The 27291-nt window shown below is 38.3% G+C and overlaps 1 protein-coding gene across 4 annotated transcripts in view; it reads left to right on the top strand.

The window, feature by feature from the left end:
• The first annotated feature begins 16286 nt into the window (after positions 1–16286).
• The window catches only part of ANGPT1 (angiopoietin 1), a 229660-nt gene continuing 218655 nt past the window's right edge, over positions 16287–27291 (top strand). For 2 of the 4 annotated variants that reach the window (XM_028534010.2, XM_028534009.2), the window contains exon 1: positions 16288–17033. In XM_028534010.2, coding sequence (XP_028389811.1) covers positions 16737–17033 — 297 coding nt within the window. In that variant the 5' untranslated portion in view covers positions 16288–16736. Of the gene's footprint in view, positions 17038–27291 lie in introns of all 4 variants that reach the window. The other 2 variants (XM_036031351.1, XM_036031352.1) reach the window with 2 other exon arrangements.

The raw sequence follows: 27291 nt of genomic DNA, 5'->3' as shown, positions 1-27291 counted from the left end.
CCACCTATGCAAAACCAGCCTCCCTTAGGACCTTTTACCTAGAAACACTGACAGAGCAACCTGTCAGGAGGCCGGCAGCCAGGAGCAGCAGGCATATACAGTAAGTGTGAGGAGCCAAAGAGCATGCATGCCTCTTTCAGTGAGTGAATGCAGCGGCCTCAGCCAAAACCATCGGCACAGCTGTCATGCTGAGGTCACAGCACAAGGTTACAGGACATGGCATCCAAGAAGTACAAGAACAGATAGGTGTGACACTTCAGCAATGGCTCAAGATCAGAAAGAAAAAAGAGATCTTTTCAGCTGAGTGGAAGACAGAGGCATACAGAAGTGTTTATAACAACTTGCAGTGTGATCTAGAAATGTTCTATGGAAGACATTGAAACTTTGTAGTGAAACCACAGCAATTCTTTGGTCTCAGTTCCTAGTGATTACTTTGCATATGCATGAGAAACAGACTCCATTTCTACCAGGTTCGAACTCTAGATGAGCAAAACGTAATTCAGCAGGTGGCCGTGCTTTCCTGAATCCTGAAGTCTCAGTGAACATGGCACCCTTACATACAGCATATTCTGTTGGTATTGAGACGCATGCTTTCTGTTCCCATGGCCTGTCCAGTCTGGTCAGGGGCACGTCTAGGCTCTTTCTCTTTTTAAATACAGAATTCACCCAAATAATGTACATGTTTCTTTAAATTCTGTTTGGAACTGTGTTTATCTTACAAGTTGTATGATCATTCCCTTTAAAGGTTGACTCAAATAATTTTGATGTTAAAAACCCGGGCAGGTTATGTAATAATGTATATGCTGGGATTTGAGGGGCATTGCCACTTTGCTTTCAGTTGGTCCCATATGACATTCATACTTAAAATTAATTACCTTTAAAAATATTTTTAAAGGGAATTTCGGTAAATTTGGGGTCGTTGTCTTTTGGGAGATCTGATACTTGTCCACCAAGGCTGGGGATTACTGTTCTATAGTTATAATTTTTCTGAGCAGTGAAATCAGGAAAGGTTTTTAGTGTTTGTAACTGCCGCACAATTATTCTTTTTAAATGAAGCACTGGCCAGAAGTGAGAGCTGTGTCTGTAGAGAAAAGCCCATAGGCTGGCGATACTTGCGGGGAGAACAGGGAGGCGTGGGTCCAACTTCAGGGAAATCAACTGCCCACAGGTGGGAGCACAGGGAGGAAGTGGGGCTGGGGAGGGTGATAAGAAGGTGCCAAACTCCCTCACTGCTAACCAAAGATGAGGGAAAGGGAATGATAGAAACTGCTTCCTTTTAGGAAGTACAGTTCCCTTGTGAGCACATGGGCAGAAGATATGAAGAAAAACCCCCAAAATATTCAGGCTATGGCAAGACATAATCACAAGGGTGCCTGGGGCCTACCAGCCCTAGCTTCTTAGGAGGGGTCCCCACTCCACACAAGGTGGACCAGCGGAAGCATGCGAAGCTGCAGTGTGTGGGAGGAGAAACCCAGGAGCTGTTCCTGTGACTCATTCTTGACCCCTGTACCTGGCTGCCTTCCTCAGAGGCGGGAGCCTCAGAAGTAGCAGATTTCATGGAAAGAAGAGACAGCAGAGATGGCTAAAGTGGTAGACAGAAATAGGAATATGTTGCTACAGTGGGTATCAGTGGATTGTCTGACTAGCAGCAGGGCAGGAGACCAAAGGTGTCCGTCCCATACCACCTGGCCCCCAGGAGAAGGGTGCAGCTGAGGGTCACCTCAGAGGGAAGAGTTTGGAGGAGCTGTCATTCCAGTATAAGATTCAATTCTTATATCCCCACTCTCTCTTCTCTAACTATAACCAGTCCTGTAGAAAAGCTTTTTATGGGTAAAACAGAGGTTGAGGAGAATGAATGACTTAATGAAGAATGAGGGGAATGAATAAAGAACTTACACTGACTCTTAGAGGTTTCTCTGTTTGTGTCCTTACCTGACTAGATTCTGCCTACTTTGTGTTTGCCAGCAGGTCATTTTAAGAAAACTAACAATAAAAGATATTTCTTTATTTCATGCCATTTCATGGTTGAAAAGCATTTTCATGTGTTTTGTTTCATTTACTATAAAGAAAAGTGTGAGATAAGCAAGAGTTGTTTTTCAGATTCATAGACTAAGAAACCAAGATCAGGGTGGTTAAATCACTATTCAAGTTTATGTAATCTATAAATGAATCAGGATTTAACTCCAGTTCTTTTTAGTTTTTATTTTATTAAATTTCTTTTTTGGGTTTGGATTGTTCATACAGTCATATAATTCAAAAATCCAACTGTCACAGGATTAAGAAGTTCCCCTCCAACCCCTGTCCCCATCTACTCGAGTCACCTCATTTTGTAAACAAACAATATATCATACTGTTTACCCTATTTTATGAAAAAAAAACAAAACAAAAAATAGAGTAGTGTATCTTGGAGCTCTTTCTGTGTCCAGCTTACTCCTCGCTTTTTATAGCTGTGTAGTACTCTCCTGGGTGGATGTTCCACAATATACATGACAGGTTTGAGGTTGATGACACTTGGTTTGGTTGCTATTACAAACAAGGCTTTAGTAAGTAGTTGGACATAGGCCATTTCAGGCACATGCTTCTGTAGGATAGTTCACCAATGCAAAATTCTGGGTCAAAGGATAAATGCATTTATAATTAAATAAAAATCTCCAGATTTCTCTTCATAGGAGTTGTCCTATCTTTGTTTGTAATGTATAAGACTGTCAGTTTCCCCATAAACTTGCCAACAAATTAGTGTTGTCTAACATTTGAATTCTTGCCAACATGATTGTTTCGACTGATCGCTTGGTGTAGTTGTAATTTGTATTTTTCTTATATGCTATAAATTATAATTAATTTTTTCTCTGTCATTTATCTTTTGGTTTTGCTCATTAAGTTTCTTTATAATTTGAGCCCTGGCTGGCATAGCTCAGTGGATTGGGCTGAGAACCAAAGTATTGCAGGTTCAATTCCCAGTCAGGGTACATACCTGGGTTGCAGGCCATGACCCCCAGCAACTGCACATTAATGTTTCTCTCTCTCTCTTTCTCCTTCCCTTCCCTCTTTAAAAGACAGATAAATAAAATCTTTAAAAAAAGTTTCTTTATAATTTGGTATTCAGACTTTTATAGTTTTTGGTAGTCAAAATGATCAAATAATAAAACCAGATTCCAGATTTTAAGTTAGAAAGGCCTTAACCTGAGGATATGTTTTTATTTAATAATAATTTTCTAATATAAAACCTAAATTAGCATGGAGTTTATCTTTGTGTATAATGTGAAGTATTATGCCAACTTTGTCTTCTTTCAGATGGCTCCCCAGTTGTACTAACATCATTTATGTCATTTATTGTTAAAAAAATCCTTTGCCTACTAATGCGAGATGTTACTTTAGTCATATTCTAAATTTGTCTAGGTATTTAAAAATATTATTTTAAGCCATATTTTTTAAAATACCAAGTCCAGTTATGTTTCCCTTTATCATTCTTCTTCAGGAAAATAAGCTTTGACTTACTCATCAACAGCTTTTTATTCCACATTTGAATGAAAGAGTTGGGAAGGATATGTGATTATCTCCCATATTAAGGAAATAGTTTTAGGGAAAGCCAAATGTAAGCCCAGAAGAAAAATCATTTTCTAAATATTATTGCTAGAAATTTCCCAAACAATAGTTTGTTTGTTTGTTTTTATTTCTAAAGATGTGTCTCCAAGTCACTTATACCTCTTAGAAGGTCTTCTCTACAAATGGTAAGGGGGAAAATTTTATAATGATTAAGGGGTAAAAAAAATGAAGAACATATTATATGTCCCTACACATAAATTTCCTGCTGTAAGTCATTGGTCCCTTTACAAGGAAACTACCAGGTTTTGCCGTAAAAAAGTAATTTACTTCAAAAATCTTACCAAGCCAAGTAAAAGGGTAATGTTGCAGTCGTATGTCTATAGACAGCCATATTTTCTGACAGCAATACTTCTTAGAGTAAAGCTTGCTTATTTGTTCAAGAGATTTTAGGATACTTTATTGACGGGTTCAAAGATAGTGTTTCAGTAACTCCACTGGCATAACAAAGTATGAAAATAAGACCAAAGCCAATATCTATAAAATCAACATTTCCAGATTAACATATTTCACACCAAGATTGGGGGTTTAGATCTTACGTCCTCATTTTCCCTTGACGTTAGCAGAATAGACAGTGCAGAACCTTTCCCCGGTCCCTCCTTCTCTGAGCCTGGTTTTGCTATTTACAACAAACTCCTTGACAAGGCCATCTTCATTGGCTGATGCCAATTCCTTTTTTTGAACCAACTCTGATCAAGATCATCACCCCACTGTTCTTTTCAAGGCATCTACAACCTCCATGCTGCTTAAACCGTTGGTTAATTCTCAGTCCTCTTGTTACTGAAATCTTTAAAAAATTTCCAATGATAATAGTTTCAGGTGTACCACAGAGCGGTTAGACATTTATAGGACTTACAAACTGATCCCCTCATAAGTCTCGCGCCTACCTGACATTGTATGTAGTTACTGTAATGTTATTGACTGTATTTCCTAGGCCCTACTTTACATCCCGTGACTATTTTGTAACTGCTAATTTGTACTTCTTAATCCCGTCACATTTTTCACCTATACCCTAACCCCTTGCCTATCTGGCAGTCATCATTTTTTTCTCTGTATGAATTTATTTCTGTTTTGTTTGTTTATTTATTTTGCCCTTTAGATTCCACATGTTAAGTAAAATCATATGGTATTTGTCTTTCTCTTACTTTTCACTTAGCATAAGACCCTCTAGGTCCTTGATGTCACAAATGGTAAAATTCATTCTTTTTATGGCTTAGTAATATTTCATTGTATATATCCATTTGTTTTAGAGTGCAGCATTTAATCCATTGACATTTAAAATAATTATTGCTAGGTATGCATTATTGCCATTTTATTATTGCTTTCTGATTGTTTTTGTAGTTCTTCACTCTTCCTTTCTTATTCTTTTGCTCTCTTCTGTTGTATGTTGATGCTCTTCTGTAGCGCTGTGTTTGGATTCCTTTCTCTTTACTTCTTGTATATCTCTTCTAGATTTTTGGTTTGTGGTTATCATGTGCTTCATATATACCAAGCTATATTTATAACAGTCTATTTTAAGTTGATGGTCACTTAAATTCAAACACATTCTAAAATCACTACCATTTTTATGTACCCTCTCCATGTTTATGTTTTTGCCATTATTTTTTTACTTCTTTTATGTGTGTTTGTGTGTATCCCTAATTTACTGTTGTAATTACATGTTATTCATTTTGCTTTTTCATTTTTGTGCTAGCTCTAGTGTTGGTTGACCCACTGATTTTATTATGTGTTTGCCTTTGTTAGTAAGGTTGTTTCCTTTGAGATTTTTTCTTATTCATATTTTCAATATTTTTCTTCTTGTTCTTAAAGAGGTCTCTTTACAATTTTTTTGTGATACTGGTTTGGTGGTGATGAGCTCCTTCAGCTTTTTATTGTCTGAGGAGCTCATTATCTTTTGTTTGATTCCAAGTGATAGCCTTGCTGGGTAATCTTGGTTGTAAGTTTTTGCTTTTCATCACTTTGAATATTGTGTGCCAGTCCCTTCTGGGCTGTAAAGTTTCTGTTAATAAATCAGCTGACAGTCTTATGGGATCTTTCTTGTAGGTAACTAACTGTCTTTTTCTTGTTTCCTTTAAGATTCTTTTAAAAAAGATTTTATTTATTTATTTTTAAAGAGAAGGGAAGGGAAGGAGAAAGAGAGGGAGAGAAACATCAATGTGGTTGCCTTTCATGTGCCCCCTTCTGCGGACCTGGCCTGCAACTCAGGCATGTGTCCTGACTGGGAATCGAACTAGTGACCCTTTGGTTCTCAGGCCCATGCTCAATCTATTGAGCCACACCAGCCAGGGCTTAAGATCCTTTCTTTGTCTCTTATCTCTGCCATTTTAATTCTGATGTGTCTTGGTATGGGCTTCTTTAGGTTCACCTTATTTGGGATTCTGCACTTCCTTGACTTATATATGTAGTTCCTTTACTAGTTTAGGTAAGTTTTCAGCCATTATTTCTTCAAACAGGTTTTCAATCTCTTGCTCTCTCCCTTTCTCCTCTTTCTGGTACCCCCATGATGTGAATGTTGTTATGCTCAATGTTGTGAGGTGGCTGATCCCCCAGAATGGGACTTGTTTTAGCAGGGCTTTGAAGCCTGCTGGGCCCATCCTTTGATTGTGTCATTTGTGGTGCTCACTGGCAGTGCTCTGGTGTGGTCTGAAGCCAGCTACCAGGTGTGCTGGTTCTGGGGCCCATGTTGTGTCTCTGCCCCTTTTATCAGTTTTGACTTGTTTTTAAAATTTTTAAAAAATATCCTTAGTTACAGGAGTTCTGTGCAGCTGGTCTTCAGGTGGCTCTTAAGGGTGGTTGTTCTATAGTTTAGTTGTAATTTTGATGTGGGCATGTAAGGAGGCAAGCACAGTGTTTACCTACTCTGCCATCTTGACTGGAGGGAGCCCAGTCCTCATACTCCTTCATGTAAGAGCTACATTTGTCCTAATTGGTCACCCTCCTCCTTGAAATATATAGTTCACTTGGTTTCTACGACATCTTCCTGCTATTTGCTTATCTGATTGATTATTTCTCTTCAGACTCCTTTGCTGATTCTCATATTCCTAATCTCTTAACACTAGAGCCCCTCAGAGTCCAAAAGTTAGACCTTTTTTCTTCCCTTTGTACTCTTATGCCCTTGGTGACAGCCTCTACTCTCACAGCAACCAAATGCCATTTAAATACTCCCTGATGATATCCAGACATATATCTCCATTATGAGCATTTCCCCTACTGCTAGAGTCGTATATCCAACTGCTCACTAGCTGCCTCTTCAATAAGAATTTCAAAGGTAACATGCCTGAAACTAAGCTCTTATTCTTTCTCTCTTCACCGTCATCTCCCTTTCAGTTAATAGAACTCAACTTTCCATTTCCTTAGGTCAGAACCTTGAGCCATCTCTCCCACCTGGCATGCAAGTCTCCAGAAAATACTTTTGGGCTCACCTTCAAAATACTTACCTGATTATATCTCATCTCCACAGCCACTGCCTTCGCTGAAGCCACAATCACCTGGGTCACTGGGAGAGCTTCCTCACTGGGATTAAGACTTTTGTCCTTGATCTTCCACCGAGAAACTACACCTTTATGATACGAGACAGATCACATTTCTTTATTCGAAAACTCATAATTGCTTCCTATCTCAGAATACAAAACAACATTGTTAGACTGGCCACCAAGGCCCACCATGATCTTTTACCTCCACACTTCCCAGGCATTGAAGAGGGGGACATGGCTGACTAAAGACCTTCAGTAGATAACTTGAAAGTGATTTTTTTACCTATTTTAGAACATTTTCGTTAGCATATTAATTAAGATGATCAGACCCTAAAGACAGATGGCTTGGTTAAATCTGTATAATTCTTCTGTATAATCTGATCAAGTTCCTTATTTTCTAAGATTCCAGTTTCTTCTTCTGTGAAATGAATGTCATTGTTTTAAGGGTTTAATTTGATAATGTATATAAAGTAATTCTCCTATAGTAAATATACCATGATTGTTAACTTTTCTTGATAGCTTTCATTTGCAACTGTTACAACTTTTCTTTGGTCTAATTGGCTATCAAGTTCTATGTTTTTTATTGGTTTAACATATAAGGACAGGTATGCTGATATCAGTACGATAGTTTGTGAATCTAAATGAGCAGGTGCTTTCAAAGGACTTGCTGAGGCTTTGTATATATGTGATGGTTAAAAGCTTCAACTCTGGGGTCAGTACACTCTGGTTTGTGTCCTGCCTTAAACTTTTCTTAAGTTTTTTTCCCTCTGTAAAATGATGGTAATAAAATTTCTTACATATTGTATCATTGTGATTATAATAGAACAGATAATGCAGGTACAGTGATTAGCACAGTCCTGAACATCATATGTACTCAATAAATGTTAGCTATTATTAAACTGAGAGTAATTGATTCCTAACTTTCCTTTTAAATATTAACTCTCCATTCCCTTTTTTTTGAACTGATGTGCTTTTATGGCTCTTCAAGGGATGTGAAGAAGGAATGTAAATTCTCCAAGGGGAATGCAACTCTTGAGAAGAAATTTAGTATTTCCCTACCACTCTTCCAAATGCAAGACTAAAAAAGGAATGAAGATTTACTCTTCAGACACGAAATACTTCGCTATTCTTCCCATTTCCAGAATCAAGAAAAGAGCTGTGGAAATTCCTGGTCAGTCTTTCGTTTCAATTTCTGACCTTCAGAAGGACATTCCTGTCAGTGGCGAGCATTACAAATAGGGCTGCTGCCAATCCCCCAGCATCACTTCCCTAGTTCGGATGTAGGGAAATCCTTCAAGTACTCTTTGGCAGCGTAAGTGTAAAAGCTTCTGCTTCAAAAGCATTTTTTTATATACTTCTGATTTGACTACAGAGTGGAAACAATCTCTAAACACTTAGGACATGATGCAAACTTATCTTGAGGAACTTCAGCTACAACAGTCTTTTTCACAGATGTTGGCAGGAAGTATTGTTTTATTTTGCAAGAGAAGATGACTCTACTGTTGATAGCGCTGGGTCATGTTTCCCAGAGTGTGATACACATTGCGCTGCGGACATGAAATATTTGTGGGTGGCATGTGGATGGGATTCCCCTTAATACCCCGTATTTGTTTCAGTGTACATCGGGAAAAAGCACAAGTGCTTGGTTCCCCTGACACTCTTGTGTAAGGTAAATCTGAGACACGTAGAAAGGTTAAAGTTTGAGCTAAAGAAACCTGTGGGTAAATGTTAGTACAAGGAGCATGTATATAGTTTGGGTAAATACGCTGAAGCTAAACATGATAGAAATTTTTGAAACATTTGCAAATTATGAAGGCTTTTTGGTACCTCTGGAGCTAAAAATGATGTATCTGTATACTATATCGCAAGTAGAAGGAACATTTAACTATAAAGAATGAAATGGCTATGATAGTGTTTTTCAATATTTTAGTCATTTATGATGGTCTTCTATCTTAGTCTTTCTTAACTTGTCACAATTCTCCCATTTAACAATTTTTATGAGACAAAGATAAAGAGGAAAGAGCCAAACACATATTTAGTGAAAAAAAAAAGTATAAACTTTTCAGACTTATAATGGATACTTTAAGTTTACCATTAAAATGACTGGTCGTTGCCTGTCAATTTATGAACTAAGAGCCTGGTTAAAGCCATTATATTTTCACATGTTTTATATACTAGTAGAAATGATTTTCTAATTTAATTGCCAAATTCCTAATCTGATTAGAACCTGAGGGGAAGCAAAATTCATTTTGGAGAAAAAAAATAAATAAAATAAGGTTTCCTTTGGTTAAGGTACAAGTCATGTCAGGCTGTATATTTCTTGTAAGATTAATGGTAGAAGGCTTCAATTCTTTTTCATTTTATCAGAGGCAAACACTTGCCACTCTATCTCCCCATCCCAGGAAACAGAATGAGGCGATATAGGCCATAAGCCCAGTCATAAAAGAAGCTCTTGGAAATAAGGTCATTCCGTTGAATTGGCCGGAAATGGCTCAGATAACAAGTCACGATGACAAGCCATAAATGGCACCCACGTTGCTCCCATGGTTTTCAGGGAATAAAATTCTCATTAAACTAGCAAGTGTGATTGGTTTATATGTCCATCTTCCCTACTAAATGTCTCTGTGGAGCAGTACATTCCTACTAAATTGTTTCCAGTTCCTTTCATTCATTCAGCATATTATTTATTGAGCACCTATTGTGTGCCAGGTGCTCACTGTTCCGGGTGCCTGCCAGGGATGCAGCAGCGAGGAAAAACACTGGAGTCCCTGCCCTCAGGGGCACCAGTGCTGTTTGTGTGAACTATCATTGTGAACACGGTCACCTGCCCGTGTGAAAATGTGCTTTTCAAATACTGTGATTTCCAAGAGGATCAAGAGTGATTTTAAACAATTAACAGGAAAGAATGATAACAAATTGAGTTAGGTCAACATAAACTTTGAACATAGTCAAAGTCTAATTTAATAGATTGAAAAGTAGGACTGTTTTTGAGTACAAGAAAGAGAACTCACATTTAGAAACAAGAACTGGTGTTTAGAGCCCTTGCTATGCTCTTGATAATATTCATTATCTTATTTAACCTTCACATCATCCTAATAAAACGGCACTGTATCATCACCCTCCTTTTGTGGATGAAGAAACTAACCTTAGAATAATTAAATGTCTTGTTCAATGTAATCCAATCTTGTTTAATAGTATAAACAAGAAGTAAACAAAGATAAAAATGAAGCACTCTGTCTCCCACCTTAACCACTATAAGACAGTTTACCCAACCTGGCAAGAAGAAGAAGGGAAAGTAAGCTTAGATTAGATTAACAGATGCAAATAAGACTAAAAAAGAAAGAATGATAGATTTCAAAAAGTTTGGGGATCTTATTTCCATATCATCATCTAAATTTGCAATACTGGTGAGTGATCCTTTTTTTACACCTTTGATGAACAGAGCATCATAACTCTCTAGTAACAAACACAAAGCCACAAAAAGCCCTGTATCTTTGGGTCCACTGCTTAATCAAGGGCAGATATCAGCTTTGTCTACAATGATTAGCCACCACCCAAGTGCCATTGTGTGCATAATTAGTTACATGTTGATTTCAGCCATTCTTTTCAAATACTTGTTCTTTCTGAACTTGGAAAAATTGAGACAAAGAGACGTTTGCATTTTTCTCTGAGGAATCAAGGTGTCAATCTGTAGGTAAAAGGAGAAAGGAGACACTTAGTGAATGCAAAGTGGTCTATATGCTTTTTCCTGTAATAAATCTCATCTCACTGGGCCTCCAGTGGAAATCTTTCTTTATCCTGGTATGAGGGGAATGTTGGCATCTGTATTTCTACTTGGTAGTCTCCAGCTGTTTGTTTCCATTTCTCATTTGGGCTCTTGTGGAACTTACATCTATGTTGCAGCATTGATGAGTAAATCTCACACTGGAAGGTATTTCTGTGAGGTTTCTTAAATGGTTCTTCAACCATGGCAATGTCTCTGGGTAGTTGGGAGTGTCAGATACCACACCACTGGGACTTCTGGGACTTGCTTTGGAATCTGTGATCTCTTAGTCTCTTATGTGACTCTCCAGAATGGGAGATCTTGAGGTCTAAGTAGTATCAACATATGAACACCTCCAAGGGAGCATGATGCTTCTGTGTCTTCAGATCTCATCATCAATAATTAAAGTGAATGAGTCTGCCAGAAAGTCAGCTGGGTTATGAATATTTATCATTTGACTCCTATGTTGCCAGAAAAAGGGACACAGTCTCAGTCCAAGAGAGGCTCTAATCTAGTGTGAAAGACCAAGGTGAAATAAATGACTTTATTGTATTCACATCAACAGTCTGCCTAACCCAGATGTTAACTGCCCCACGTTTGGAGCAAGGACCAACCATTCTTCTCATTTACATGAAAGAAGTTACTTACCCCAAAGCATATGTTCTACTGAAAAATAAAAATAAGAGTGGTTTTATCTCACAGGAAACACCATGTCACTCCAAACCTCCATACTTTATATATCTTCACAAGTTTCTTATAGCCAGCCACACAGCCACAACTTTCCTGTCTTTTATTTTATTTGTTTATTTTAAAAATATTTGTTATCCTTACCTGAGGACATTTTTTAAAAAATTGCCTTTAGAGAGAGGAACGGGGAGGGAGGGAGAGAGAGACAGACAGACAGACATTGATGTGAGAAACTTGCTCTGACCAGGGATCAAGCCTGCAGCCCAGTCACGCACCCTGACCAGGGACCAAGTCTGCCACCTTTTGGTGCATGGGACGACACTCGAACCAGCTGAGCCACCTGCCCACGACTCCTGTCTCTCTGGACTCCTCTCTAAATCTCTCTAGTTCTAGTCCTCCATTTCCAGGTCTTTCTTTGAGTCCTTTCACTTCTTTCTTAGGTAAAGAAAGTGAGTTTGTCTCAGCTCTTTCCAACTTGCATAATTACAATAACTGACTTAGCAAGTGAGACACCCACCAATGACCAGGAGTTTCTCTCATCAGGAAACAAAGGAATATTGTAATTTTTTATTTCCGTCACCTACCTACATGTCTCCACACACTGGAGGGTCTTGCCTACTCTCTCCCACTGCAGTGTCACCAGCTCTTCTTTGCAAGGTCTCCTCATTGGTTTGGGAGTTCCCAGCAGATACTTCACAGGTGCTCACACAGTGCTCTCAGTCAGGCAGTAGGCCCCATCTTCTCTTCTCTTTTAGCTCTCTATGGTTTTTCCATCTGCTGTGGATGCCTGTGTTGCCTATATTGTTGAGTGAAGGGGTCTTGGCTCTGCCTTCAGGGATCACAGCCACGTGCCTTCCTTTGACACATGGCTGCCATGACCACAACCCTGCTGATATTTTTGGTCCCTGCAAGTGCCAGAGCGGAGCCATAGAATACGTGTTGAGCAATGGTGTGCTCCGTATGCAAGAGAGGAGAATATTTTCCCACCCCTTTTACCGTCATTGGGTGTCAGACGAATACCAGGAGAGTGCCTGATATGTTTTGGAGAAGTAAATTGTATTTCATTTTATGTTGTCTAATTTTATTTTAGATCATGGGTGATAGTCAAGCTCTATAACATGTGATATGGCACAAGACTAACATTCAGAACGGACCCACAGTATAACTGGTCAATCAGATTAGATGTTGGTTAGCAACTGGGACAACCATACTGCTTAATATTAGCTCTGTTTTGAAAGTCGTGACATGAGTCCATGAAGGCCTTGGGTAGGAAGAGGAAGAGGAAACCCTCTTAGTTATAGATTTCATGTTGTTTCTGTCCCTCAAATGTACAAGTTTTTTCTGTTTCCTAATGCTAAGGCATGACTGGGGACATTATAGCTCAGTGGGATATGAACATGAGCCCCAGAATTAAATGGATTGAGAATCAAATTTTTACTCTGCCACATAAGAGATTATAAATCTTGGACAATTAACTTCTGTGTGCTACGATTTCTTATCTGCAAGATGGGATTAATAATACATAATTATGGGTGCTATAAATGTTAAATGAGGAAATCAATTTGTTAAGGGTTAAAAATGTTCTGAATTACTATTGTACATGTTCTTGTGTCTGACTTGTTCTTTAGAATAAGTTGGGCTTCATCCTAATTCTAGGCAAACTCACCCAAATATTGCAACAGATGTGGCCAGTCCTGTAGTAGATGGTAAAGTAGTTAGCTCATTCACTCATTCAGTTATTCTTTTATTCCTTCAACCAAAGTGCAAAGTAAGTGCTGGGAAATGAATGAAATTAAAAAGAGGAGATCACTTTATGAACTCACAGCTAGAGGGGGAGACAGGCTAAAAAAGACATAATTAGAAAGCAGTGTGAGAAGTGCCATTGTGAAGATAGGAAGAGAAGGTTATTGAAATACATCAGAGAGAGCCACTCATTGGGCCTGGAGAAAGCTTCACAAAAGAAGCAACAAAGACTGGGTCTTAGGACAGATTAAGGGCCATCAAGTTCCCATCCCACTGGAAATTTCTGGACGAGCCTGTTTGCAGGGGCTATTGTAAATATGAGATGAGAATCTGAAAGCACACACTTGCTTGATTCCAGAGCTCTGCTAATGCAGATAAAATACAGAGATACAAAGCTTTCAAGATCAAGCTCCATCAGTATACAATCGAATAGAATTATTTAGTTCTTTAGAACTTTTTTTAACTTTTTTTTGGAAGGGTGGTAGAGGAATTTTTTTTATCCTCACCCAAGAATATGTTTACTGATTTTAGGGAGAGAGGGATTAAGAGAGACAGACAGACAGACATCGATTGGCTGCCTCCCATATGTGCCCCTCCCATATGTGCCATCAGCAGGGATCAAACTCATAACCTAAGTATGTGCCCTGATCAAGGATTGAACCCACAACCTTTCAGTGTACAAGGTGGTTCTCCAACCAACTGGGGGCATGGAGGAAAGTTTTTTTAAAAAATGTGGTCTTTTCTTCATACAACCTCCTAAATTCTAAAGTCTTCTAAACTGCACCGTTTCTGAATAATCACCAGCAACAATAACAGTATTGTTATTAGTTAGGTGCAGGTCCCTGAAAGCATGCGGTCTGCAGCATATCATTAGGATCCTCAAATGTACCCAGCGTCGCCTCAGCTGGAGTCCCAGAGTGCACGAGTCCATTCCTCATGTCGCTGTGTTTCCCAGTTGCTTAAAATTAATCTCGAGACTTTTTCTTTCTAGATTGATACATCCAGTGTCATGTTGCTTTGTTTTTCTGGAAAGATATAAATCAATCTCTGTCTCTTTCTCTCACTGTGCCTGTGTCCCCTCCTCCTTTTCACTTGTGTCTCAGGCTTTCCTATCTTGGTTTGTCTACTTCTCCCTCAGGAATTGTGCATTCCTTTTCATTTTTCAGACTGGAAAAGTTTACACGAACAAGCACACATAGATACACACACCACACACACAGGAAGAGATCTGAACAATCTTGGCTGTTAAAAAGCACAGGAGCGCTTCAACAGAGCCCTCACTGCTCACCCTTGTGTCTTCTGCCGATCTTTGGCTGTATTTAGTTCTTAACAAAGCACTTATAGGTGTTGATTTTGGAGTTTGTTCTTTCCAGGGATAATTTTCAAAGCAAGCGATGTTGGAAAGTGTTCTTAGACAAATCTGTCCTTTGCCAGTCTACTTCATCCTCGTGGGCCCTTAAAAGCTTGATTATCCAGGTTACCTGTCACTTTTTTTGTTTATGTGTTTTTTGGGTACAGAGAAAAGATTACATCACCTCGGCAACATAAACTGGCTTTTAATCAGTGCTTTTTCTTCTCAGCACCACCAGTGAACCTGCTTTACAACTGTGAATCAGTACAACTGGGGCTCTGTGTGAAGCCTTTTGGCCAAAGTGGTTCAAAGATCTTGCTGCTATGTTTGATATTACTTGCTTCCATATTTGTCATATCAGAAATTTGTTTTTTTTTGGTGTGGAAAGGACTGATAAATCTCAGCATATTTTATGTCTCCCACTAAACCCCACATTCTCTCTGGAATTTGTTCTGTTCCCTCCTCTAACTTGTCCCAGCATGCCCATCACTGACTTCTACTGTCCTTCACCCACTTCCCAGTGCGGTGCCCCTCCCCGCACCTTTCCAGGACTGGAGAGTAAACATCTGTGGCTTCTGTTTGCACACTGGGACTGCAGTTGAGAAGCTCCATTCCCTAAAATCCCTCCCAGTTCTTGAAGGAAGCCCCTGCTCATAATTCATGTTTTCTGCCCACACTTAGTACAGATCTCAGTGCTGTAACATTAATTCTATAATTATCACCTTTTTTTAATGGTTCCCTGGTCTCTTTGTTCAAATGTCTACACCCTAGATTTGGGGAATCACTTTCTGATACTTTTTGTTTTTTACATAATAGAATTCTGCCAGGCAGCCCTTTCCTGGCCCATTGGCACACCTGGTAGATGTTTTCTTCTCACATAGTTTTTCTGTGCGGCCACAGGAGAATTTCTGGGGAACTTCCATGCCAGTAGTAAAGATGGCCATAGTAGCATTGAAGAGGTCCTTGGGAAACATATGAGTAGGATATACCACAGGAATTAACAATTTTCAGGCTACTGTCTTAAATTGTAACTATACTGTTTTTCTAAGGAAGTTGCTTAATTTGCATACAGAGAACACACAGGGCTACATTCTAATCAGGAACCCGTTCATTTAAAATGCATATCTCAGAAAGTGCTCATATTATGCTAGTTTATATGCACATACTATATTCCTTTGAGTGATAAGTTATGAAATATTTTTGCTAATTTGACACTCCCTGATAATTTTCTCCAACTCCTAAAAGTCTAAGTGAACACAATGAAAGAATACCACTTTTAAAAATTATTTATAATATCTTTTCCCCCAGAGCCAAGAATAAATTTTTTAAAAATTAATAATTATGCAGGTTTATCATTCAAAAATAATAAAAAATAATTTCACTGGAGACTATGCCAGTGTTCTTCTTAGCATTCCCCAATTAACTAGAAACTTTAAAAACACACTGCTAGTTTGCTAGATTTTAGTAGGTCAGCATGCACACTAAAAGTGTATTAAGGTGGACTGCTCTATTTATTGATTTGCCCTGAGTCTGCTAAAGGCTCCAGACAATTGTCTGCAGAAGGGGCGGGAGGGCCATACACGATCGAGGTCATGCGCATCTAGCCAATTTGTAAGACGATCCTGCAGCTCCAAGCCATCAGCAACCCTTGCATAGGGGCACCCTCATGCATTCCTGTCAAGTCATCTTGTGAAAGGCTGCCTGCTTCCAGCTTGGCTTGGATGTGCAACCTTAATAAAACTCACTGAGGTCTGGGAGAAAATAGCAGATCTGCAGCAGATAGGGTAGAGGAAGGGTCTAGAATATGTACACGCAGCTAACTCAGGCAGGCTCCACGCCGAACGGTTACACAGAGAGGAAACAATAAATCTCAGCTACTATGCAATAAATATCTCAAGTTTTAACTAAGGAAACTACCATTGCAGTGAAATAAAAATTAACATTTTAGAACAAAGCTAAACAAATGGCTAGTTTTCTGTGATTCTTCTTCAAAAGCTTTCTTTGAACGGGAGAAAGTTAAAGAGGCAAGCGGTTTTACCTGAAATAAAGAAGTAGTTTAAAGGTCAGAAGAAAGGAGCAAGTTTTGCGAGAGGCACGGAAACAGAGTGCTGGCAGTACAATGACAGTTTTCCTTTCCTTAGCTTTCCTCGCTGCCATTCTGACTCACGTAGGGTGCAGCAACCAGCGCCGGAGTCCAGAAAACGGTGGGAGAAGATATAGCCGGATTCAATATGGGCAGTGTGCCTACACGTTCATTCTTCCAGAACACGACGGGAACTGTCGTGAGAGTAGGACAGACCAGTACAACACAAACGCTCTGCAGAGAGATGCTCCACACGTGGAACCGGATTTCTCTTCCCAGAAACTTCAACATCTGGAGCATGTGCTGGAAAATTATACTCAGTGGCTGCAAAAAGTAAGTGATTGCTTTCGGTTTCTAATTGCATGGAGCCTTTTCCGTCCTTGTACTGTAGCTGACTTAGAGATCCTTAGGGGAGCATTTGTGTGTTTACCTTTTGCTCCAGGGGGGCAGTGTTTGCAAATGCAAGAGGGCTTTCTCTCTGTGGCTTCAGGGACCAGCCAAGGTTTTTAGGTTTTTGCTAGCTTATGAAGCTGTGGTGGCACCCCATTTGTGTATCTAACAATGGCACATTTTATGTTATCTGTTTTTCTCATATTTAAGATTTAGCTTGAGTTTTCTGACTGTAAAAACCCAACTTTTAAAAAATACGTACATTTTGAGCAAGTTGGCAAAAAGAAACCAATCATGACAATACTAATTCAGGATCAAATTTACTACACCAGGAAATTTTGTGCAGCCAAGTTGGGAAATTGTCACCACATACTTATTTCTCAACCTCTAGGAAAGTTAACATGAGCTGAGAGTAAATATAAAGAGAGATATTTGGCTGGAGAAATTGTGTAAGTTTGTAAAGGAAACTAGATTTTAGCAAGCAGTAGAACAGTAGAGGACTGATTTCTGAAACATTCTGTCCTTGAGAAAAAAGACATCAGGAAGATAAATTTTAACGTGTCTGCATCAGGGAGAGGTTGTGTGCCCACTGTGAAAGGGGAAACAGAGCTGGTGGCGTGCACCTGCAGATTTGGACTGAGCACAGCACGTAGACTTGGCTGTATTCCTGAGGTGCCTTTTCTTCCCTCTGGACATGGTAGTTACAGGCAGTGCCATGTGGGGATGTAGGTATCCAGATGAATGTTAATATGAGTGTGCTTGTAATCTCAATGTAGAGAAATCAAATGGAACATTTTATTCAGTGTTTCTCTATAAATCATTTAAAATGTTTTTTTGAAAATGTGCCTCTTAAAGCATGAAATGGTTTCTGCAGTTCATCCTCTCTTTGCTGTGTTTAACTGTGTAACAGGTAAGCAGCAGATAACAAGTTTACTCAACAATGTCACTTGTTATAAAGGGGACAAATCTCCCTATTTGTGAAAAGCCTCCCTTCTACCCCCTGGGGATCTTTGCAAAAAATCCACTTAGTGCGTGCATATAGATAGGGATGTAACCAGGGTATTCTTCTTTAAGTTAGCTGGTTAACAGAGCAAACCTTTTAAGAAGATAAAAGACAGGGAAAACATAAATTCCCTTTTCTGTTCCAGGTGGTCACGCTCACTTAGACCACCGCCTGCTGAATCATGCCGAGTAATAGTTATTCTACTTTTGTCCACTAGGGACTGAACTAACATCACTGTTATTTTATTTGACAAGTTAAATGGAACTCAGTCGTTTTAGTTTTGAAACCTGAAATTGTAGTTGTTTTTTCATTGTGGACTACAGCTAAAAAAAAAAAAAAGGTGGAAGAATAGAATGCAAACAGAATCCTGCCAGCCTTGGGTAATTGTAACTTAAATTTCAGATACTAATTACAGCTCTTTATAACAGGATATCTGCTCTTTGCTTTGGCAAAGCTTATTTCCATAGTAAGCAGATGAATCTGGTTGAATCACTTAATACTAGTCTCAATATACTGTCTATATAGTTAGTTAATGAAAATTCAATCATTTAAAATTAGTCTGGATTCTCTGAGGAGGGTAGGAAAGGAAATTTAGTCTGTAATTGTCTTGAATGAGGTATTTACCAAAAATGTGATATTTTGTTTTCTTAAAATATATAATTAAAATAGTGATTTAAACATAGCAATGCATATGTTTTGTTGCTATGCAATTATTCATCAGTGACAGGGTATATACATGATTCTACTGGGCTAAATCATTCACATGTTTCAGTTGTTAATTTATTGTGTGAAATAAATTTGTTTTTTGTTTGTATTGTTCTTGGTCAATGACTATTGTATAGTTTTCGATTATAGCCACGCATAACTATTACACTGATCTTTGCTAGTGTGAATGGAGCTGAATATGTGCTGAAAATGTCTCTGTTGGTATGAGTCAGAGCAGCTTGGTTTGACTATTGTCTGCTTAAATTTGCATATCTTTTGTCCTTGTTAATGCAACTGGTCTGAGGATCAAGAAAGCAAATAATTGCATTCAGCAAAGAACTTGCTAAAGGCTTTCATAAGTTTCCCTTAATTAGAGGCTTTTTTTCACTTCAAGTTCTGAATTTCATGTAATGTATTTATTTTGATAATTCAAATGGAAATCTTTTTACAGTAACCATTTGGTATGCTTAGTACTGGAATTTGTACTACTATTTTGATTCCAAATAGTTGTGTTAAGATAAGCAATACACTGCAGAAAATGAGACCATCAGTGTGTAAGTGCAATTCATTCATTCATTTATTCAAAAAAATGGTTAAAGCACGGTGATTATTATGCAGCTCATGGAATCACTATCAGAAAAGCGCTTGATGGAGAATGTGTGTTTTCGATGCTAGATGCTGTTAGATGGTGATTTATATTAATCCAGTACCTTGGTTGAAGTTTGATAGGCTGGATTCTTTTAAATGTTCTTCACAAGACACTGGCTGTCACCCAAAGTCACTTCTGATACACCCTCAAGTCTCCTTCCTCAAAACTTTCCTGGTCTTGCAGCTGAACAAGATGAGAAGCAAGGTATGAAAGGGGCAAAGGATGTTTTGGTCACTGTTAAGTGCTGGAGCTGTTCATTGTTATCACACTGGTCTTTTGATGTATTAAATTGAATTTGTGAAGATGAACTTTCCTTGGTAACTTGTGGATTAACACCAACCAATATGAGGTAGGTTGATCGCATATTCTCACTTGTCAGGTGGGGAAAACAATAAACAATATGCTTAAAAATCACAACTTTCTTGGGTGAAACACTGGGGCTACATGTCTAGGCTTGACTCTCTTCTGTCATAAGGATCTTTTCAGAATCATTAACAAACCATACTCAATACCTGAGAGCGACCAGATGCCGGGATAGTAACGGTAATGTCCTTAGTGACTTTGACATATTTTTCTGTGATTCTTTTCATGCTTTCTATGGCAGAGAAATGTCTAATATTTAATGTCTGCTCCACGTCTTGTACTTTTTGAGACATTATTTTCTCTTCTTTCTCCCATATCCTAAAAGTTCACAAATATGTGTATTTAAAATATTAAAATGTATGATATATACTTTAGAATGTGGAGGAATGCTTAGAAAACCCGTTTTGCCTTTGCCAAAGGTTACCTTTCTTTTGGCTGAAAGTACGAATGAATTGAGTCAAAAACATGGCTTAGAAAATAGAGTCTATCTACTATAAATATCTCACACTACCTAAGATTGATGAATTGAAGATGATTTGTAGAAAATGTAGTTATGAATTGCCATTCAGAATATTTTAATAAATGAAAAACTTTTACTGGGATGCTTGGCTAATGTTTTCTGTTTGACAGTATTTTTTGACTTAACAGCATCCTGTACTTGTATATTGTAGTCTTTGCTTCAGAAAATTAGGATTTAGCATACTATTATCTAAAACACACTAATGATGATGATGATCTTTTTAAAACTAGATAGTACATTTGTTAGCCCATACTAGTATCCACTAGAAGGTGATTTCCATGAGGCCAGTGACCTTGTGGGTTTGTTCATTGCCATATCCTCACTTCCAGAGCAGTATATGGTCCATAGTAGATAAGATGATAAATATTATGAACAAATGAATGCATTGTTATGTGTTGTAGTCTATACTGTACTATGTACTATTAACATTTTATTTTGGATATATACCTACCTCCCAAAATAGGTTGTAAGCTGTCAAATAGGCAAGGACTACATCCTATAATTATTTTTATCCTAATATTAATTAAGGCAGTAATTGAGTTTAGAGCAAGTGGCTATTAATGATTTAAATTGTATTTACCCAGTGATCTAAGTTCTCAAAAACTTCTATGGTCACTCTATTTTGTCCTCTTAATTATCCTTTAAAAAGCAGCCTTGCTGCCCATTTCTCCTGGAAAGCTACCCACACTCAACCCTCCCAGGCTGAGCTCTCCAGCGTTATCAAAGTGCATTGCAGGTATCATGTTAGCACTGCACTTCATGTTGTGTCGTTGTCGTCATTCTTAGTATTTGTTTCAAGACCTATTTTCTTTTCTTTTAAAGATTTTTAAAAAAGATTTTATTTATTAATTTTTAGAGAGGGAAGGGAGAGAGAGAGAGAGAGAGAAGAACATCAATGTGCAGTTGCTGGGGGCTGTGGCCTGCAACCCAGGCATGTACCCTGACTGGGAATTGAACCTGCGATGCTTTGGTTCGCAGCCCGAGCTCAATCCACTGAGCCATGCCAGCCAGGGCTAAGACCTATTTTCTTACTTGGACAATAGTATAGCGAATGCCTCTTTATCCATTTTTATATCTCCTAAGATGTTTATTAAGTGTCTGAACAATACCTCTGTTATCATCATAATCTAAAGATAAAAAACAGCAAGTGCTCAAGTGTGTGGTGCTGGGTATAAAATCATGCAAGTTAAGGGGCCCTGCAACTGCTTTCAGATGCTAAAGTTGCTTTAACCCTTGGTGCTAGTTACTTGAAGGTCAGCTAGATCTTCCTCTGGGAGAAAAAACATTTGTACTTCCAAACCAGTAGGCAAACATTTACTGCATGCAACAATGGCATGTATTTACACATAATATCTGCACGTGTGAACCTAAGTAACTCAAATGGACTTCTCATCTGTGCATTGTTTCGGTGGCTGCTGACTGTGCAATACTCAGCCAGAGAGGATGTTTTGTATTTTATTTGCACATGTGGGGAGACTTCCTGAATGTGTGAAATGAGCAGACAGTTGCTAAGTATTTTTTTAAAAATTTATTCCTGAACTTGAAGGAAATATATATGTATAATTTATGCATAAAGATAGAAAAACTGGCAATTGCAAGAAAGGTTAATAGGAATCATTGTCTTTTAAACCCACTTGCAGATGTGTACTTAGCTAGCTTTATCTAAAGAACAAACCCTGATTTTCAAGCCAAGGAGGAGCCCTTTAGTTAATAGCCCTGTATTAAATTCTCAAGAAATAGTTGGCTGTTTTTGTTTGCTTGTAATGTATTAGAATCAAAAGATTCAAGAAAGCATAAAAATCTTTCTGGTCCCCAGAAAGTGGGAGGTTGGAGCTCTAAAAGCCCTTTGGATTTCTCTAGAAGAAGGAGTGAGCCTCTTCCCACACATCCCCATTGGTACATCACTAGTTTCAGGGCCACGGCAAGTAGGTCCTTTACTATGGATGATGGCACCCTTCCTCACCCCTGACTGCCATTTCACACTGAGCCTTGTTTTACTAGCACTTATCTCATATGTAATTATGGGTTCAGTGCAATTTAAAATGAATAAGAATGTGTCATTCTTTCCTTAAATCCCCCCTACAGTTTTTCATTATGTAAAAATAAAATCCAAATGCATTACCATGAGGCCCTATATGATGTATTCCTACACTTCTCTTTGGATTGACCATTTACCACTTTTCTCTCATTCCAGACACTCCAAAGACAATTGCCTTCTTGTTATTTCTCCAAGGGACTAGCTCACTCCTGTCTCAGGGCCGATACATGCTGTGCACTTAGCTCAGAAAATTCTTCCCCCAGATGTTGGCCTGGATGGCTCTTTCTCTTCATTTCAGGTCTTTGCTCACGAGTCCTCTCAGAAAGTCCTCTCTCAGTACCATTGCCCACCACCTTCCCCCATTCTGCTAAGTGACTTTTCATCATATTATATCATATTACTTCTTCGTGGCATTTACCTCTGTGTGACCTTTTATGGCTTAATGTTTGTCAAATTGTTTATTCTCGCTCCCTCTACTAAGAATGTAAATGCCACAAGAGTTCCTTGTCTGTCTTGTTCCGTATAGTATACCTCCCTTCTAGAAGGGTGCGTGACACAAAGTGCGTCCTCATTAAATACTTGCTGAATATATTCTCTCACACTCTACAGACTGTGAGGTAGATACTGTGCCTGTCTTGTTCACCAGTGAACAAGAATTAAATTATTTATTTAAATAATAAATAATTTATTTATTATTTTATTTATTATTTTTTATATCCGATCTACTTTTCGGGTATATAGTTGGAAACGTTACCTTTTTTAATGAATTCCATGGGAAAATTTGGACTATAAATAAATATATGTCTGAAAATAAGACCCAACTATATTTCATATATTACCTTGCAAACTGTGTGATAGGGGGAATTTTAACTTATCTTCTGAGTTTCCATCCTCTATATCAAGGGTCAACAAACTATAGCCCTTCAGCTAAACCCTGCCAGCCGCCATGTTTGTAAATCAAGGTTTTTTTTTTTTTAAGATTTTATTCATTTATTTTTAGAGCAGGAAGGGAGGGAGAAAGAGAGAAACATCGATGTGCGGTTGCTGGGGGCCATGGCCTGCAACCCAAGCATGTGCCCTGACTGGGAATCGAACCTGCGATACTTTGGTTCGCAGCCTGAGCTCAATCCACTGAGCTACGCCAGCCAGGGCTGTAAATCAAGTTTTACTGGCACACAGCCACACCCATTAATACATTGTCTATGCATTTGTAAATAAAGTTGTATTGAAACAGACACACCCACCTTGCTTATATATTGTCTGTGTCTGCTTTCTTCCAACAAAGGCAGAATTGAAGAGTTTCAACAGTGACCAAATGGCCCACAGTCTAACATTTAGTATCTAGCTCTTTATAGGAGAAGTTTGCTCACTCCTGTTCTATATCACAAAATGCCCATGGTATTAACATCAGGACCATTGCGAGGTAAATCGTGAGGTTTGTTGTGTGGGAAAAAAAAGACTGCCCTCCAGGAGGCCCAGTAATCTTCTGGTCCAGGCCAGTTGGCAGAGAGCCTGACTAAGCTATTTCTTGGCTTGGTAGTGAGACGTGCTGTGAGGTGACATTTTAGAGTAGTATGTATGGGCAGGGAAATTCCATGTCTTTTCTTTCCCCTGTCCATCGGTCTGTGAATACAGAAGTCTTCCCAAAGCAGATACGTGTTAAAAGGGAGAAACACCTGAATAGCAGGACAGACCAGCTGCCTCTGGCTACACATGGATAGTGCCAGGGTTCTCTGCTTTCTTTCTGTGCCTGTTTCATCCTGCTGGTTGTGGCCTCAGCAGGAGTGTTGCCAAAACATTGGAGGCATTCTGTTTTCACAGGAATTGGCCTTTGACTCAGCCTTTTACATTCAGTCTGTCTAGAAGCCTTTTCTCCCTCTGTCTTCTATTTAGATATAAACATTACAAGTATTCCCACTTGTGTGGATGAGGAGAGGGGAGAAGCAACAATTGGATTGCTTAGCTACCAAATACAGAGGTTTGTCAGCTCCTGTGCTATATAATTTGATAATTAAGGAGGGTGTTTTGTTTTGTTTTGTTTTGTTTTGTTTTGTTTTGAATTCTGCCCTGGCCTTGTCTCTGTGTGGAAACAGCAGTCTTTTCTTGGGCTTTGTTGCTCTTCTTTTCTTTTTTTAATACCACAAGTTATATTGTGTCATTTGCTTCGATACAGAGCCCTAATTACATTCTGAGTCATCCTTGCCTTTTGTTCCAATACAAGATTATCGTTTGCTGTGACGTTAGGAAGTTCCAAACCCCCTTTGCTCCTGGCCCCCTGGTCTGAGGGAGAGAAGGCCTCTTAGTGTTTAAATCTCTTTACAAAATGTACAAAGGACGTGCCCCTTCCCTTATCAAAGAGGTTTCTAAAGAATGAAACACTCTGTGGCTTATCTTTTCTTTACATTTGGAGACTCTGTACCTAAACTATCTTCTCTAATTCTTACATAGAAATATTACTGGATTGAGATTTTTAGGTTTGTTTTGTCTTAGTTGCCTATCCAAATGATCTAATTTCTTCCTTCAAGCAACTGGAAAGGTAATGTGTAACAGAGAAAGCGATGTAAATTTTATAAATCCAGATACAACCCTACTGGTAACTAATAACTTCATGAATAGTATATTTGGGCATATCTGGACCTTTTCTTTTGGCAGTAAGTATTGAAGAATATAGAGTGAAATACATGTAATAAGTGTTACTTTTTACATATGCTATATGACTCTGCAGGTCAATTATTACAGTTCCACACTGGCATGTATTTTCTAAGTTTGTGCTGAACTATTCAAAGAGCATGCTAATTAGCATAAGCATCAAAGATGTGTCTAAAATAAATCACTAGCTACAATATTAATAAAACACAAGTGAAATGCGAATATCCTGAATCACCAAAATTACTGGTATCAAATAGGTAAACTTACCATACCATACATTTCTATGGACTGGCTAATGATAACTTTGGATGATAGTTTATTTTAAAGGTTGGTGACATTTGTAGTTTAACTCATTAGTATACTTTATACGTAGTCTCTATTTTGTTTATGAAAGCTGAGTGAGTTGAATTATAATACGAGACCCTAAATATTATTGGAGAGTTTCTATTTCAAGAAAGTAAATTAATATTTTAAAATCCCAAATTACATTTCACCTCTATACCTTTAAAGATAGTTCCAAGATTTTATAAAACATTTTGACACTGTTCTTGTCTTCACTAGTCACGTGCAGATGACTAAAGGCCAATGGATATTTATCGCCACTAAAACTTTGCCGCACCCAGCAGAACTCGCACCCACTTTGTCTCGTTTGCACAGATATAGGAGGTGGGAATTGTATCCTCATTACTTACATCACCAGCCTTTTCTTCATTTTCCAATTTTACTCAGTTTTAAATAACAAGAACAGAGCTACCATAAGCAGTTGTGCTAATACCTATGCAATAAATGAAAAATACACTAAATAAATTGAATATTTCATAACTTTAAAAATGTTAATAAAACAGTGAAGCTTTAATATAAAGGGTGGGGCAAAAGTAGGTTTCCATTTGTTTGTATGGAAAATAACATAATAATTAATAAACAAAGAATAAACTTCGTGTTTTTGTTACAACTATAAACTTACCTTTGCTCCACTCTGTATTTGTAGAAATGAACTAATGCATGTAAAATACTTCTAAACAACGGGACCCTATTTTTAAGCAAATTATTAGGCAGAAGCTTACTATGTAATCTCGATGCCAATGGAGGGGCCGAAGGAGAAGTGGAGGGAGGCCCTGCCAGGGCCGTCTTCCCCAACCCCTCGCCCACAGGCCCCCTCCCCAGACCCTATGTGTTCAGAGGAGTACCATTTCAAAAGGGCTGCAAGAAAACTTTCAAATGATCAAATATTAGGTAGGGAAAGTTGCCTACACCAGTCTGGCAGGTGGGAAGAAACATCATACTTGACAGTTGGAATGTTTGTTGGCAATCAGATGTAAAATTGTCCAAGTCTGCCGTATGCAAGGCAGTTTAAAAATATTAATGTGTAAATTACAAAAATACAGGTTGTTCTAGACTCTTAAGTATATGTTGGGACCCATGCATGTTTAATATGACACAAACATGCTAAGATAATAGACAACTCTTGGAAAATTAGTGGCAAATTGTGTGACTTGTTTCCTGAAGTATCCAATTCCATGATAGTTTATATTTCTCTATTTTAAATTTAGGAATATGACTTATATAGATTGATTACCTGAAAAGTGAAGCTACAATATTCACTTAGAACAGAAGTCATTGTTGAGTATAGTGAAAGAAAATCTGCATTTTGAGTAGGCATTTTAATATTTTCATAATTTTGTGTTTGAAAATTTTGTTTTCAAAACTTCAAAGTTCTTGTTAGACCTACTTAGCTAATCTCTGCTTTTACTGCTAGTATGTGACACCAGGAATAGGAATCCCAGAATTGCTACTTTCTTGTTCATATGTGCTGGTTATTTACTTTCTGAGACACTAGTCTGGACTGTGAAGGTTAATTTAGTTTAGACTAGATAAAAATCATCCCTGAATCTAGTTTTCTAAACCCACCTAAGCTTAAGTGTATCACAGAGCGCTAAAAGAGAGCAATCATGTTGCTGCCTTCAAGTCTATCAGCTCTGTGGAGTTATTTCTCTTTCTTTAGAGATGAATAATGCAGGACTCTGATATACTGATGAGTTAAGGCTCCAAATCCAGGGCTTGTGTGCATTTATTAACTTTTTTATTATTTTAGATATGAAAATTCTATTTTTTTCTGGCTTCCCAGTGGCTTGCTTTTTTCCAAATACCAGTTTGTCCATCCTGCACTTTGCATACTTCGGAGATTCGAAAACTGGAAAAGAGAGGGGCAAGGCAGTCCTCAGAGCTGGGAAGATAAAAGGACTCAAAGAACTCTTTTCTCAGGCCAGTCTCGCC

This window comes from Phyllostomus discolor, chromosome 7, assembly GCF_004126475.2.
Source record: "Phyllostomus discolor isolate MPI-MPIP mPhyDis1 chromosome 7, mPhyDis1.pri.v3, whole genome shotgun sequence".
Taxonomy (NCBI): Eukaryota; Metazoa; Chordata; class Mammalia; order Chiroptera; family Phyllostomidae; genus Phyllostomus; species Phyllostomus discolor.
The sequence above is the reverse complement of the archived record's forward strand: the minus strand, read 5'-3'. Positions and strand labels throughout refer to the sequence as shown.